The sequence below is a fragment of the Onychostoma macrolepis genome, chromosome 20, assembly GCF_012432095.1.
Source record: "Onychostoma macrolepis isolate SWU-2019 chromosome 20, ASM1243209v1, whole genome shotgun sequence".
NCBI classification, from domain to species: Eukaryota; Metazoa; Chordata; class Actinopteri; order Cypriniformes; family Cyprinidae; genus Onychostoma; species Onychostoma macrolepis.
In genome coordinates, this window is record NC_081174.1 from 30,278,219 (window position 1) to 30,296,153 (window position 17,935).

At 36.2% G+C, this 17,935-nt stretch overlaps 1 protein-coding gene across 1 annotated transcript; it reads right to left on the reverse strand.

The window, feature by feature from the left end:
• Positions 1 to 1,373: 1,373 nt before the first annotated feature.
• On the reverse strand, positions 1,374 to 17,342 carry rhpn1 (rhophilin, Rho GTPase binding protein 1). Its single transcript, XM_058755205.1, is given in 17 exon segments — positions 1,374 to 2,462; positions 4,576 to 4,722; positions 4,799 to 4,888; positions 4,890 to 4,940; positions 5,026 to 5,102; positions 8,249 to 8,443; positions 8,529 to 8,642; positions 9,381 to 9,537; positions 9,643 to 9,732; positions 9,851 to 9,948; positions 12,179 to 12,345; positions 12,418 to 12,542; positions 14,520 to 14,597; positions 14,679 to 14,754; positions 15,544 to 15,672; positions 16,009 to 16,124; positions 16,967 to 17,342. Coding segments are annotated over 17 exon segments (1,983 nt in total). The 5' UTR covers positions 17,039 to 17,342; the 3' UTR covers positions 1,374 to 2,261.
• Positions 17,343 to 17,935: the final 593 nt, after the last annotated feature.

Consider the following 17,935-nt stretch of genomic DNA (forward strand, 5'->3'; position numbering starts at 1 on the left):
AATTATCCAGCCATGGCTTCCTGTTTCACAGAAATATAAATAGGAGGGAAAACAAAGCCCAAATTCTCTTAATCATCCATCACAATGAGAAAAACCAAAGAATATATTTCTGATGTGCAGCAAAAGATAACTGAGCTTCACAAATTAGTGAAGTGGCTTTAAGAAAAAAGCTAGAGCAGTTAAAATTTCCACCATCAGGGCAATAATTAAGAATTTCCAATCAACAGAAAATGTTAGGAATCTGCCTGGAAGAGGACGTGTGTCTATCGTCCTAATGCACGGTGAGAAGGAGAGTTTGAGTGGATAAAGACTCTCCAAGGACCACAGCTGGAGAATTGCAGAAAATAGTTGAGTCTCGGGGTCAGAAAACCTTTAAAAAAAAAGGTCAAACAGCACCTACATCAGCACATGTTGTTCGGGAGGGTTTCAAGAAAAATTGTCCTCGCTCATCAAAAACCAACTCCAGCATATTCAGTTATCAGACACGACTGGAACTTCAAATGGGACTGGCTTCTATGCTCAGATGAAACTAAAAAATGAGCTTTTTAGCAGCAAACACTCAAGATGGGTTTGGTGAACACAGGGATAAAAAGTACCCCATGTGTACAATGAAATATACTGCTGTATTTTTGATGTTGTGGGCCTATATTTCTGCTGGAGGTCCTGGACATCTTGTTTAGACGCATGGCATCATGGATTCTATCAAATACCAACAGATAAAAAATCAATAAGTGACTGACTCTGTTAGAAATCTTATAATGGGCCATGTTTGGATCTTCCAACCGCACAATAATTCAAACACAAACCTCAAAAACAACACAAAAATGGGTCACTGAGAACAAAACCAAGCTTCTGCTGGCCATTCCAGTCCTCTGACCTGAACCCTGTAGAACATGAGTGACCTGAAGAGAAGAAGCAGCAACATGGAGCTGTGAATCTAAAGGGTCTGGAGTGATTCTGGATGAAGGAATGGTCTCTGATCTCTTGTCAGGTGTCTCTAACCTCATCAGGCATTATAGGAGAACATTTAGAGCTGTTAAACTGGCAAATGGAGGTTTCAAAAAGTATTGAATAAAAGGGTGCCATTAATTGTGGCCAATGTGTATTAGAGAAAAAACATTTATTTCATAATGATATTTCCCCCCATTTTAAATTCTTATTATCCAATGAAAGGTTAGATTTTTGTGAATTTTTAAAATAAAAGATCAAAAGGATTAACAATGCAGATTAATTTTCACAGCCGCCTTTGATCATATTTACCAAGGGTGCCTATATTTTTGGCCATGACTGTATATTTTAGCTGGAAGCAATGGTCTGAAGTTAATAACGTCTCACAAACACACAGCTTTTGTCTTCTCCAGATGTTAACTGATGGACTGGAGTGGTGTGGATTATTGTGGTGTTTTTATCAGCTGTTTGGACTCTCATTCTGACGGCACCCATTCACTGCAGAGCATCCATTGCTGAGACACTGATGCAATGCTACATTTCTCCAAATCTGATGAAGAAACAAACTCATCTGCATCTTGGATGGACTGAGGGGAGCACATTCTCAGCAAATTTTCATTCTCGGGTGACTAATTCCTAGGGTGACCATACAGGCCATTTTTATGGACACGTCCTTGCCATCATTTCTATATTGCCTAAAACATCCAAAGTAGTTTGACCAATAACATGCAGGCATTGTACATAATCCAATTCATGGCGCGTGAGAAAGTATCTACAGAGAATGATCAAAGCGATGCAAATAACATGTTTGTTTGATCGTTCAACTCGAAGTGGCGCTGTGCAAACGATCATTGTATGACACCAAAGTACCACAAGAGCGATTCGAAAACATAAGGAGCCGTCTGCTCTGCTCTCTATAGCTCTTATGAATGTCATACAACGATCGATCTGCACAGTGCAAACAGCCAAAACCGGATATTTTAGGCAATATAGAAATCATGGCAAGGACGTATAAATGGCACATATGGCCACCCTACTAATTCCTTCAATGCCTTCTGGAGCTGCTGCAAGACACTATTTTCTGAAAGCATTGGACTATGACAGTATAGTACTTCATGTCTAATAAAATCCTCTGTCATGGTAGGTCTTCTGAATAACTTTACATGATAAAATGCATGTAGAATTGTGCCAGCATGTTCATCTAAACCAGCTAATTTTTGTTCAGCTCCTAAAACATAATTGTATCTGATAATTGTGCTCTAGTCAGTAAAACAGTGCTTTTCTTCTTTTTCTTTTCTTTTCCTCGTGTGCTTTCAGAACATGGATTCGCTCTCTCTGAAGTTACCGAAGGAAAGGCTGAAGGTGCTTCCGAGTCTCTTGGTGACGCCGCCGCTCCTCCAGCTCCGGTTCCACAGAGACGAGGATCCGCGCTCGTATTCCCGACCCGCTCTCCTCTGGCTGCCCGACTGACACTCCTTCTCACCGGCAGGAGAGAGATTCGTCTTCCTCTCAACCTAGGAAAACATGATTTACTGCTTTAAATCATATCCATTTAATGTAGCTTCAAAGCTATTTCAAAAACTGATTTACATTACAAGCATCAGAATTTCATCATATAAATATCAGCATCTGCACCAAATTGCATATTTTGACCAGTATGAGTCTCTGAATAAAATTAAATAGTTTTTTCCTCTGTATTCTCACTATGTCAGAATATATGAGCCATAAAATCCTGATGTATTATGATACTCAACAAAAAAAACTTTTTTTTTTCAGATTTTGTATAAAGATTCAATAAGCTGTTCCATTTCAAAAAACTGATTTTTCAGGTATTATTACATATGAAAGGCTCTATTATTTCTAGGGCTGGGTTTTAACACAAATTTTATGATTCGATTCTGACTCCCAAGCTTTCGATTTGATTCCATTTATAATTCGATTTGATTCGATTCAATATCGATTATTTTGGATATATATGTGAGCCTGGAGCACAAAACCAGTCTTAAGTCGCTGGGGTATATTTGTAGCAATAGCCAAAAATACATTGTATGGGTCAAAATTATCGATTTTTCAAGTAAAGATCATGTTCCATGAAGATATTTTGTAAATTTCTTACCGTAAATGTATCAAAACTTCATTTTTGATTAGTAATATGCATTGCTAAGAACTTCATTTGGACAACTTTAAAGGCGATTTTCTCAATATTTTGATTTTTTTTGCATCCACAGATTCCAGATATTCAACTAGCTGTATCTCAGCCAAATATTGTCCGATCCTAACAAACCATACATCAATGGAAAGCGTATCTATTCAGCTGTCAGGTGATGCAGAAATCTCAATTTCGAAAAATTGACACTTAAGACTGGTTTTGTCGTCCAGGGTCACATATCAGGTACGGTATATGACAAATTTTCTCAAGGAAAAAAAATATAAATGAGAACCAGTTACATTACTATACTATTGAAGGTTAAAATTAACTGATTTATATACAAACTTAAATTATACTTAATGAAGTTTTTATAATAATAAAGTTACAATTACATAATAATATTTCTACATTTCAATAATATTAACATCTTTGCACTGATTGAGTGATTACATAAGACAGGATACCGATTTCGGTAAGTACCTACCGGTACCTTTGGTACATACCTTCGGATGTTTATGTATGTATATTTTATGCTGAAACTGTTATTAAAGCAGAGGAGATGATCAGTTCACGCACATTTCATGCTGCCGCTTCTCTTGAACTGAGGCGCTACAGCGATCTATATCGATATTAATATAATAATGAGATATTATTACATATAATTTGATAGAAAAACAAAGTGTTGCACATTTTATTGGTGCAAAGATGAGTAGTGGTGATATTTATTTTGTACAACATTTGCAAATGAAAAGTTCGACATACACTTGTGGTCTTCATCCTCACTTCCAAATACAGGAAATACATCATATAAGTAAGTCAAGTGTGTAACACAGCTCTAAGTGAATGAAAACATCCTGCAAAGTTTTAAATCTGAAAGTGCACCGTGTATAAAGTTATTGTCTCTCAAAAGAAAGAGTCGACTCTGAATCATTTGAAACATTAGCATATTGCCGCCCACTTGTTGGTCTTTTCGCATTGGTCTGAATGAAAATGTAAATTCATTCTTTGCCACTAGGTGCCGCTTTCGGAGCGGTAAAATAGCAGGTTCCCCGGTAACGCTGTACACAAAGCAGCACTGAGCTCACAAACGCTGCTTTATCAGGCATTACAGGCGAGATGAGATGGAAATGAAGTCGACCAATCACTGTAGATTAGCGTCACGCAAAGGAGGGATTTGGAAAAATTAAGTGAATCGTTTGGGAGTGATTGAGCAAGTACGGTATAAATAAATGCATATTATAAGACAATGAAAGTGTTTTTTGACCTTGCATGCATGTCAACCTGTTGTTGGGGATTCCCAAAACCAAAATATGAACCTTTCATGCCCCATAGGGGCACTTTAACTGAAAACAGGCTAGACTAATCGATTCTTGGGATTTAAGAATCGATATCGTTTCGTAAAATTGAGAATTGATTACAATCGAGAAATCAATACTTTTTACCCAGCCCTAATTATTTCACATGTGCACAGGCTGTACCTCGTGTGACTGTAGAGTGATGACGTCCAGCTCTAGTCCTCTCTCTGTGCAGCTCTTCAGCGCGTGAATGACCTCAGCGTGTTCGGCCCACCTGCAGTCTGCGCCGTTCACAGCCACGATATAATCGCCCTCACGGAGTCCCGCCTCCTAAAACAAGCTCATAATGCATAATGTAATAATAACAAGTGTTTTAAATGTTACTGTCACTAATGACATCTCTTACCGCAGCACATCCCCCTGGCAACACCCCGGCAACCAGAACTGGCGAATCACCTCGAAGCGTGAGCCCAAGCCCCGCCTCTCCTCGAACCAAACACGTGTCTCCGCACCCAGCGGTTTCGAGCGGCGAACACAGACAGCGGCCCCTTCACACGCACAACAGAGGTGAACACTGTAATGTGCTGGAAATGTTCCAGACGTGTTTAGTGTTTGTGTGTGTGTGAGAGTTACCAGTCGGTGGAAGATATCAGTCACTCTGACGCCGCAGAAATCAGGAGTTTTAATGTCAGGCTTCTGCTGTGTGTGAGCTGGAGGAAGGTTAAAGGTCAAAAGTCAGGGGTCATGTCAAGACAAAAAAGGCTATGTTTACGTCATTACGTTACATTACATTACATACATTACGTCTGCTGTGCATATGCAAATCATGTGTAGGAATCACAGGATTATAGTTTTACTGTAACTAAAACCATCAAAAAAACAAACATTTTTTGTTACTTGTAATAAACATTAGCTGAAATAAAATAAAGATGTATATAAAAACAAACTTATTTTATTTCAGCTAGTTGCCAAAGAAATGTTTCTCATTTTCATTTAGTCCAACCTGATGTACTAAAATAATTTAAACCAAAACTTAAATAAAAAAAAAAAAAAAAAAAAAATATATATATATATATATATAAATATAAACTAGACATTTTTTAAAAAACAAAATCTGACAGAATGACAAAAATGCAGAAAATGCTAAATAATGTGGAATTGAACATACACATATGTTAGCAATGTCATATAACAACGTACTGCTGTTTGAAATGTTATTTCATGCATGCTGTTTTAAAAACAAATAGCTACGTTTAGTATGTACTCCGCAGTGCAATATTTAATTACAAATACAGCCAAAAATGGCACTGTAATCACTTCTAGTTCAATTATCACACTAGAAATGGAAGGTAAAGTTAAGCATACTGCATTGTGGACAAAAGTATGCATACTGCATAATGTAGAGTAGTGTTATTTTAGTATCACTGAGATACTAGTATTGTTTTTTGCGGCATTTACATAATGGGTTGCATCAATGAGCTGTAAAAACTGCTAAAACAAACACTCTCTTTTGATCCATGAATGTTTCTTCTCTCAGTTAATGTACGCAATCTCACAGTCTGAAGAGTCAGTCATGCTGAAGCATCTTCTCATTGGATAAGAATACGCAGTCTCATGAATAATTATGAGACACTGACGCATCATCAAAGTACAATAGTCCTTTGCCAAGTCACAAACTGTGACGTCAACACAAAGTAGATTTTAAAGGGGTCATCGGATGCCCATTTTCCACAAGTTGATATGACACTTTAGGGTCTTAATGAAAAGTCTATAACATACTTTGGTTAAAATTTCTCAATGGTAGTGTAAAAAACACCTTTTTACCTTGTCAAAATCAGCTCTGTTTTTAGCAAGCCATTCTAGTCCATGCTGCTTTAAATGCTAATGAGCTCTGCTGACCCCGCCCCTCTCTTCCGTGCGGTGACGATAGGGGTGTGCGATATTGAAAAAAAATGATATCTCGATATTTTTTTTAATTTTTACGATAACGACAATTAAACAATATTTTGCCGAGTGTGTTATTGTGCTGATATCTGACTACCGTGGACAGCTGCAGTTTTTGATATTCTTCATATTCTGTGTGGTCAGTTCACATCATTGATAGAAATGAATCCTTTTCATATAAGTTTAAATTGATTTTTACCTTTTATGGGCTATTTTACTTTTAATAAAGCAATTTTTTTCCCTAAAAGTGTGCATCTTTTGAATCAAATTTTTACATTTAATCAGTCAATTAGCATAATAAGACATACCAAACAAATGAAACCAGCATCAACAAAATTAATCTTTGCAGAAGTTGCATCTGAAGTGGCATTTAGATGTATTTACACACTGTTTAATGCAGCTCACAGGGACATGGAGTGCTTTAACCTTAATTTAAATGCATTTTAAACATCAAACATTGAATACTGATATTTGAAATTATTTTAAAATGAAAAGATACTTTGAATGTGAAATTAAAACCGCCAGCAGGTGGCAGCAAGTCACTGTTAACAAGTATGCCTAAAATGTAAGTCTCTTAATATTAACTTATTGTTTATTGAACTGTTGTATAAAATCAACATCACATTTGTAATCATGCTTATTTTTGAAGAAAAAAAACAGCACTCTTCATGTGATTTTAACTATATGAAATGATATATATATGTCATGTTTGGTTCTGTTTGGTTTTTGCAAAATACTCGATAATGTGAAATTGCACATCATTAAAACAACAATTACGATATTATCGCAGACGATATATATTGCACACCGTGACGAGCAGTACTGTTTACTTTAGAAACTGGCTAACTAGCACGTTATTAGGAAAGGCGATTTGCAAAGATTGATACAAACCTTTATACTCACTTCTTCTGTAGATAAAGCTGGATCACGAATGATTCGCGCGAACACAGACGCATTTACGCAGATCGGGGATCAGCGGGGATCAAAATGAAAGTACCGTTAATCCTCTGCGTCTTCAGCGGCTTAGATGTCAGGAGTAAATGACGACTGCTATATTCATTACTATATTTTGCTATATTCATCTTGTCTTCCCCTGCACTGGAGTCGACACGATGGCAGACAGCTCTCAGCTCACTCAGGGCGGGTCTAAGGTAAGACGGCCTTGTCAATCAACTATCGTGGGAGGGGCCTGTACAGAACTACGTCATTCTGACAGGAGTCTCAGAACGGCCTGATTTGAGAAAGAGGATTTTAAAAAAAAAAAAAAAAACACTGGGTGATTTTTATCATTATGGGATGGCTGTGTACACACACTTCCAACACACTTCAAACAACTTGTAAAGTGAATTTTGCATCCGATGACCCCTTTAAACCCAGAAGACGAAAAGAGCGCAAAAAAGCTAAAAATTAACCAGTTTTCTTGAACAATTAAAATTAACGGATGCTAACACTGTCTTCTAAGATGTGCAACACAAACAACTGCTAAAATCTTAGGTTTTTCATGACCCTTTAAAAGTTTTTGAATTAGTTTTTGTTATATTTCCATTTTAATTTGAATATTTGTTCAAGTTTTAGTAATTTTATTTTGTGTTATATTAATATGTATATTTTATATATTATTATTTTTTGCTTCAGTTTTAGCTATTTTAGTATACCAAAGTGAGAAATGTTTACTTGGTAACTGGGTGAAATAAGTTTTTTTTTTTTTTTATATTTAATTTTATTCCAGTTAATGTTTATTTTATTTTCAGTAACACATTTTTTTGTGGTTTTAGTTTTAGATAATGATAATAAACCTGATGTGAGGTTAGCATGAGTAGTATAGTAGTGCGCAAACAGCAGAGCAAATGACTTTTTAACATAGATTTAACAGTAACTGTTCATAAACATGATTAGCATATTAAACACTCACACTGGATCTCCGGAGCCTCTGCGACCTCACAGAAATCATCTTCCTGATCAATATCAGAGTATTTCTCCAGCGAGCGTGCATGAGCGTGTGACAGAACTTCCTGCAGGATGTCCATCTTTCGAAGCATTTTACTCACGCTGTGAAGACGCAGGGCTTCCTCGTGACGTATGATGGCTTTACGCAGATGAGCTTTACCTTCAAAATGAAATAAAATTAGTATATTTTCACCTGCACTGAAACTGTACATCTCTGTTCAGAAAAAGCATCCCAGGACACAAACCGAGTCTCCGTTTGTCCTCTGGATCATGAAGATTGAGTTTTTCCGGCCGTCTGGTGTGAACCTGAATGAGAGCTTTAATCTCTCGACCTTCATCATCATCTTCATCAGACATACCTGTTAGTTGTTAAAAACAATATCAGTAAGCCTGCAATTTTAATGAAAATGATCATTATATAAAAGATTGTTTCTTTAGAATGACGAGCACAATACAAACACGAACATTTATTAAGAAAGTAGATCGGGTCAGTTTTCATGATAAAAAAAAAAAAAAAATACAGTAAAATATTATTACAATTTAAATAGCTGTTCTCTATTTGAATATATGTTAAACTGTAATTTATTTCTGTGATGCGCAGCTGTATTTTCAGCATCATTACTCCAGTCTTCAGTGTCACATGATCTTCAGAAATCATTCTAATATGCTGATTTGCTGCTCAAGACACACTTCTGATTATTATCAATCTTGAAAACTGCTGAATTCTGCCCACTATTTTTATTGAAACCGTGATACATTTAATTTAATGCTGTTCTTTGGAAAGTTCAAAAGAGCCGCATTTATTTGAAACAAATCATTTGTAACATTATAAATATCTTTACTGTCTTTGCTGAATACATTTTTTTTTTTTTTTTTTTACTTACCCCAAACTTTTGAACGCTACTGTAACATTGCTTTCAACATTGATAACACTGATTTTATTTTTACTGTACTTTTAATAAAATAAATGCAGATTTGGCGAGCAGAGGAGCCTTCTTTCAAAAACATTAAAAATCCTAATCTTTCTAAACTTTTGCCCGGTGATGTACGCAAAATATCATCAGTCAGTAAACACACAGAGATGTTCAGTAGTTCACCTGAACAGTCACACAGCGCCACAGCGGTGTAGTAATGAGCCAGCGCTCTGAAATGATGCGTTTTGACCTGAACCATAGAGATCCAGGAGAAGGGAACGTAGTCCTTCAGTAACGGCACTGACATCGCCTGAAGAACCAGAGAATACACGTCTGATACCTACAAACACACACACACAGTTATTAACAAATAAAACCCCATAACATGTATTCATTTGTGTGCGTGTGTGTGTGTGTGTGTGTGTGTGTGTGTGTGTGTGTTTACCCTCGCTGCCTCCTGGGCGGCTTGCAGAAGCACATTCAGGTTATTGTCCTGCATGTTGAGTATGACCTTCTCACACACACACTCCTGAACCTGCACATAATAAACCCAGAAATATGTGACTTGTTACATGATCACTCCTCAAATACATTACAGTAGATCATAATCTAAAATGTATATTTAGTGTATATGAGCCTCTTTCTTTCATTACCTGAGCTACCATAAGACGGACCAGCATGCTAAGTGCAGGGCTGCTCATGTCCAGACTGGGTGCATGAGAGAAATTCTCCTGCAGGTAGAGAAACGCACCTGCACACACACACACACACACACACACACAAACGCACACACGTCACGTTTACAAGGTGATTTATATAAGCAAAGGGCTTCAGATCTTCAGGTCAGCAGCTGTGATGCAGTTTACATTGGGATCATGAATGCTTAAAATTAAACAGATTATTCAGACGTCTGCATTAGTTTATATCATATAGAAGACGAGGCACAGGGGTCATTCTCAGGAAATGGTGTTATTTGTGTGCTGACCTTGTGACCTACTACTGTTTTCAGCCAATCTGAATGTCCTATTTTATCTGTGCTACATTTTATAATGGGAAAAATTTACATTTGCTTTTACACACATTGAAATAATAATGTTTTATAATATTTATAAAAAAATATTAAAATGTTCAAATATTTTTAGAAATTAAATTAAAATTTATAAAAAATTAATATTTTTAATAAAAATGAATACTTTTATTCAGCAAGGACTGACCAAAAGTGAACTAAAGACATTTATAATGTTGCGAATGATTTCTGTTTCAAATAAATGCTGTTCTTTTGTACTTTCTATTCATTAAAGTAACCTGAAAAATTAAATGTATCACGGTTTCCACAAAAATATTCAGCAGCACAACTGTTTTCAACATTGATAATAATCAGAAATGTTTCTTGAGCAGCAAATCAACATGAAGGATCATGTGACTCTGAAGACTGGAGTAATGATTTGATCACAAGAATAAATTACATTTTAATATATGGGTCATTCTACAAAAATTTACTTTTTTTTATATTTTAAAATGAAACAATATGTTATTTGAACAATTACACCTTCCTGAGCCATCAATGTGGCATTATTTTTTTTGTATTAATTATATAGAATTCCAAGTATCACAAAACTGCTCGTCCCCACAGCCGTGTACAGAGGGAAAGTGCTTTATTCTGAGGTCAAAAACAGGATTTTCTACCATTTAAAATACAAAAGTCTATTCATAACTATCAAATATATGATACAAATGGCATAAAACAAAATGGCAAATAAATATTATAAAATATATAATGAAAACAGTGGTCCCCTGGAGTTGTGTCACTGGTGTTACCGCTTAACAAAAGTCTTTTATTTTGTAATAAGAATCACACTGATGACATCACTCGACTTCCTCCTTCCTATTTTCTAAACATCTATGAAAAAAAGGCCCATGTTTAGTCCACTGTCTCTTTTCAGTTATGATAAATTCTCTCATTTATCTCATGATTTCATATGAAGCTTTTAGTTGATGTCACTGGTGTGACCTATTTATTGTCAGGGAAATGTAAAAAAAAACTATAATACAAATGGATTAAACTACTTAATTTAGTGAGTATACCATGACTGACAACATGTGGTTTGATACCTTGCAGCAGACATTTTGTAAAATGCATTTTTCATGAAAATTGTCACTGGTGTTACTGTCACTGGTGTTACCTTCCTTACGGATAACACCAGTGACGATCAGTATATCAGGTCTAATGTATGTCACTGGTGTTACTGTGCTGTGTTACTGTATTGTTTTTGTCTGTCACATTAAATAAATAAAACATAATCTCCTTATTTCTTGCATTTTCATAATTTTTCTGTAACTCCAAGTACATGTGCTGAAATTTTTTTTAGAAATAATATTTCATAAAAACTTTTAATATTGCTAAAGAAGGTAACACCTGTGACAAAAAACGATAAATGTGGTCTTGAAATAATTGCACAAAAAAGCTAAAAAAAATAATAATTAAGCTGTCATTTATATGTATTCATAAAGTCAAAAGGTAATCTAATAATGTGGTCTACGTTTAAATGTAAAAATTACCCATATATTCACATAGCAACAGCTATTTTAAATTGTAATATTTCATAATTTTTACTGTATTTTTGATCAAATAAATGCAGTCTTGGTGAACAAAAGAGACTTCTTTCAAAAACATAACCCAAACTTTTGAATGGTAGAGTATACTATAAAGTGAAGTGGTATTGTTTAATTAAAAATAATAAGAATTAAGAAGCTATAATGCACATAAATGAGGTGCGGTGTGATAATATTTGTAGTTAAGGGCCATAATTCAAAATTTTTGTTGAGCCGACACATGTTTGAAAGAGTGTCAAATGTTGTTATTAATATAAACAGAGTGATACTATCAGAATTTACTGACATTTTTTTTAACTGATAAGCATATGAATATAGCTGTAACATACTGTGATGACCCAGAAAAACAGACAGAGATGATTCAGTACCTGCTGCTCCCTGGAAAGCATCGATAGCGTTCTGAATGCCAGTCAGTGTCGAGCGATCTTGTCTGGCTCCGATTTGAGTATAAAGTGCTCCGATGTTGAACAAAACGCTCCCTTTCTCGAACGCCAGCGCTCTCTGGACTGAAGGCACGCCGGTCAGTGAGTCGTACCTGCGACGAGACACGCAATCAGAAGCTCTGTTGCTGATCATTCATGTGTTTGTGTACAACAGTGTGTCTCACCAGTGAAAATGAATTCCCAGACTTCTGTGCGGTGCAAAGAAGCGCTGATCCAGGAAATAGAGCTGGTTATAATATTCCATCAGCAGCTCCTGTCCCGCCTCATTCCTGCTGGGAGTTCGCATGGCCTACAGAGAGAGGTGAGGACTGAAGAAATCATTTTCAGCTCAAAAATAACGATTTGACTTGTGTTTCTAATGAAACACAGCTCTGCATCTTGACCAAAAATTCTGCTGATTTGCAAAAAAGTCCTAATATTATCTAATTTGATGATGCGGAGTTCAAAAATATAAATAAAACTTTTCCATTTTTCCACAAAATAAGAAAAAAGATACTTCAAATGATATATAGGCTACTGTATGTATCACTTTTAATGCACTTATCAAAATAACAAAAACAGTCAAAGGTCAAAAGTTTTGAAGACAAAAAAATATAATTTAACTTGGAAAAAGGAATGGAATTCATGCATAATGTCTTCAGAATCATTCGTACATATAAAAATAGGCTGAGAATTAAACGAATAGCTAGTTGTAATCTGGCTGGAGACTTCTTCACCTTACACATGGATGTCAAAAGCAAAAATGCTATGAAATGCATAATATTTTTTGAGGAAGTGAGCAAAACAGCAACCATTTTTGGAATCGGCACCCAAAATTAGTAAGAAACAAGTATTGGATTTCATTCAGCAAATACGATTTTGTTACTTTAGAACAAGATGAAATTAAAATTTACTGTAGTTACCTTCTTAAAGGGGTCATATGATGCGATTTCAAGTTTTCCTTTCTCTTTGGAGTGTTACAAGCTGTTTGTGCATCGATAAGATCCCTGAAGTTGCAAAGACTAAAGTCTCAAAACCAAAGAGATATTCTTTATAAAAGTTAAGACTCGACCACGCCCCCCTAAAACAGCTCATTTAAACACGCCCCCACATGTCTACGTCTCGGTGTGGGGAGATTTGCAAAACACCGCCATGTCCTGGAGACGCTGTGTTTCGTTGTGAAAGAGAAACTACTTTGTTTGGGCGTCCAAAAGAGGACACAACTAGAAATCAGTGGTTAAGTTGTATTTACAACACTGTTCCAGAACAGTTCAACCTAAATATTAGAGTGTGTGCAGCGCATTTTACGGAGGACTATTTCCTGAACCTGAGAGAAAGTAGCTGCCAGCTTTCCTCAAAGGCTGTTTCTATAAAGTGGGGCAGTTTCAACTTTGCAAGAACAGTCTGGCGCTTCTGACTCACAGCCTGTAAGTATGTTTTGCCACTGACTATTCAAACGCGAGTTTTGAGCAGTGTAGAGTAGTGCTTGTTGTTTGTCACAAATGCAGACATGGTACTGTTTACGTGGCGTGATGCAACACGACGTGTAAAAAGATAGTATAAGTCATTATAATCAGTAATTATGTCCCCGCTGGATGCAACAAATGCCTCGTTTATAATGGGTTTTATTGTTTTTGTGTCGTCGCGCCGGGACACGGCATCACATTACGGTAAGGGGGCATAAATTCCCGTCTCACACTTGAGGTATTCGGCCAATCACAATGCACCTGATAGCTGGCCAATCAGAGCACGCCTCTCTTCTCAGAACGATGAGCTTGGTAAAAAATCAGCGTGTTTCAGAAAGGCGGGGCACAGAGGAGCAACAATAATGTACAGTATGTGTAAATTAATGTGTTTTTTGAACCTTAAACCGCATAAACACATTGCATTACACCAAATACACAAAATAATGTTCTTTTTAGCAACGTCATATGACCCCTTTAAAGCTACACTATGTAAGTATTGGTCCTCTAGCAGTAAATGTAAAATAGCACTGATGATTCCCTCATGATTGCCAGTTTGAATGATCGATAGTTGATTTTTCTTGTTTGTTGTTTGTTGTGACAACAGCTTCAAGCTACTTGCAGTCAGAGCTACTTTAGCCAAATGCACTTTGATAAACCTACAATAAAGAGGACATGGTTTGGAAAATGGATTTCTTTCATTTATAACATTTTGTTATTTTTTCATTTAAATAGTGTAGCTTTAATACATGTTCCTATTCTTTAGTGCATGTTTAATAAGTAATTTGTGTTGTGATCAGCATTGCATGTTGACTTGAACTGACCTGTCTTAGTTCCATAAAATCCCGGATCTCAGTCAGGTACAGAGATGCGTCCTCACTGTAATGTTCACCGATGAAATCCTGATGAAACAGCAGAGAAAAAATGTTACTAGACAGATTTAAACACTGAATGAGTTGACATGAAATCTGCGTTTATCTCACCTGAAGAGGGACTGCCATGTCAATCTCTTTAGTCTCTTTCAACCCCAGTGGAATCATGGGAACACTGACTGTCTCACTGCGACAAAAAGATGATCCGTTGGTGAATATTAGAATTATATATTTGATGTAGATGAGTTTGTTTCTTCATCAGATTTGGAGAAATGCAGCATTGCATCAGTGTCTCAGCAATGGATGCTCTGCAGTGAATGGGTGCCGTCAGAATGAGAGTCCAAACAGCTGATAAAAACAATCCACAAGTAATCCACACCACTCCAGTCCATCAGCTAACATCTTGAGAAGACAAAAGCTGTGTGTTTGAACAACAACAAATCTATCAAGGCATTTTAACATTGTGATGTTTTTATCAGCTGTTTGGACTGTCATTCTGACGGCACCCATTCACTGCAGAGCATCCATTGCTGAGACACTGATGCAATGCTGCATTTCTCCAAATCTGATGAAGAAACAAACTCATCTACATCTTTGATGACCTGAGAGTGAGTGAATTTTCAACAAATTGTAATTTTTGGGTGAACTATTTCTTTAAACAAAACTACAAATGTGTTTTGCATGCTTCAAACCTGATGTTCTGATTTGGGAAATGCTGATCTAAAATGAAGAATTTCATTCATCCAACATGATTTCATTGCTTGTTTCAGGATAAACCTGTGATTTTTCTATCCTTCAAGCAAGTTTACCCAGTTATTATCAAAGTGTGATACCAAACTTCTGCTCGCTGGAAGGCTGAATACTGCAGCAGGCATTTCAAGTTCACTGCCAAGTTATCCTGAAACTTATCAGGTAACCAAGTAAACCATGCTTGAATAAAGAGAGCCAGGTGCAGATCCAGAAAGTTGTAACCAACCTCTCTGTCTGGTAGACGTTCATACTGCTGTTCAGTTCCTCTAGTTCTTCTTTGAGAAGCTGAAGGTTGGAGTTCACAAAACTCAGTTCTAATGCAACAGTCTCCTTCACCTTCTGATTACTGCTGGCCCTGGAAAAAAGACACGATCCACACGTCACTTTAACATTATGTATTGTGTAAAACTATAAATACAGTATGTCAACTGATAGCCATTATGCTACACCATTTATATTGCAGTATATCTGGTGAAATGTTTGCAATTTATCATGCAACTCATACTGTAACGGAAGATTCTGGTCATACCACCCACCGCTAAATAAATACACATCGCAACCCAGAACACAACATCAACAGAGAGGCGTGTCACGGGTCACTTCCTGTTAGCTCTGGGTCCGGCAGGGTGTTGGGCATAGTGTGTGTTGTTATGAAAAACATGCACCTCGGTATTAGCAGATATACTGATACCTGTAAAGGTTTTCAGCTCCGCTCCGCAGACGAAGCTCTCTGTTGATCTGCTGGTTGAGTTTAGCTCTCCGCTGCTGCAGCTTGCTGCGCTGGGTTGAGACGAGAGGGTCACATCCCTAAAACACACACACACACCAGGTGTCATCACCTGAAATTTGCATATTTTGAATTTAATCTCACTGCCTCTCTCAGCATTTGAATATAACCATTGCACTTCTGTTCTGTTCTGTCATATTCATATATAATATAAATAAAATACAAAAATAAAATATTTAATGTGTGTGTATATACACAAAACAAATAAAATACATGTATATAATCTAAATAAAATACAAAAATAATAAATTATATATATATTATTATTATTATTATTTTTAAGGCAACACTTTACAATAAGGTCTCATTTGTTGACATTGGTTAATCCATTAACTAACATGAACTAGCAATTAACAACATATTTTACAGCATTTATTAACCTTCATGTTAAATGTTCAGTCGATTTTCTAATGTTAACAGATAAGTTACAAAGTTTGATTTTGGTATTGTGCTAGTAAATGTTGAACTTACCGTTAACATTAATTAATAAATTCTGTGCAAGTATTGTTTATGTTAACTAATGTGTTACTATTTTTATTTTTACTTAATTTCATTGCAAGGACTTCAAAGAATGTCATGGTATCCGTCTAAAAACATGCTATCACCATGTTATTCTTTTAATACTTAACAATACCATGTAAATACCATAGTTTGTGAATATATTGAATCAGTTGCTATGGTGCAATAGGCTACGATGTCCAAAAGACCATGGTAATACCATGGTGCTTTTGGGTAAGTGCCTCAACCTGTTATTTCTTATTGCGTTGCTGGTTTTAATGTTAAGCAATAAGTAATAAATTAACATGTGACATATTAAGTAATGTTCATGGAGCCAGAACTCTGAAAGTCCACCTAACGTTACCTTGCGGACGGACTCCGTCGATCCTCCGTCCTCAGCCGATATATCCTCATCTGATCCGGAGTCACACATCATAAACTCACCTTTATTACTGTCCTACACACCTGTAATAAAACACCTGGACTCACAATAGCGCGCGCATGTTATCAAACTGCGCAGACGTAACCGTAAATCCGTTAAACGCTGCTATCGGAACACGAACTCTACTTTAACGGCTCCTTTCCACTTCTTTAATACACGCGGGACACGGCTTTAACTATATATGTGTCTAAACGTATTTATTTCTCTCCATAATGTGATCTTTAAAGAATCTAATTCACTCGAAATCAGTAAATCCACTTGTTGCCTGTACGCGCACGAGCCACAGCTGATCTCTCACATCGCGTCCTTGGGATTCAGCCAATAGAATCGCGTTGTTTTTGACTGACACGTGCGGTAGCCAATCACAGCTCGATAAAAATAACGGATTGACGGGGGAAACGTCCAATGAGGTGACGGTGATGGGAATAAAGGCGATTTGGAGCGGAAAAATAACTGTTGCCCCTGACAACACCGAGGCATCAGCGAGTGCGCTAAACGAGAAAGACAAAGCGATTGTGTTTATCTGAAGAGACTAACATTCATCGAATTGTTTTTGAAATCTTTCAAAGCACCCGTAGTTACACATTTATCCGTTTAACTCGATATGAAACTTTAAATGTTCACACATTACGATATGATAACGTTACAGGGTTTTTATAGCTAACTAAAATTTTTTTTTTTTACATTTTATTTTATTTCAGTTACATAACTAGACATTTAAAATACTAATAAAACAAAACAATAAAATAAATAACACTCATGTGAACAACAAACATAGCCCGTTACCTTTTTAAATTACATTTACTATGCAAATTGATATACTAAAAAAAAAAAGAAAAAAAAACCATACTGTTTACTTTTTACTAATTTATTTACTAAAATCAAAGCCTA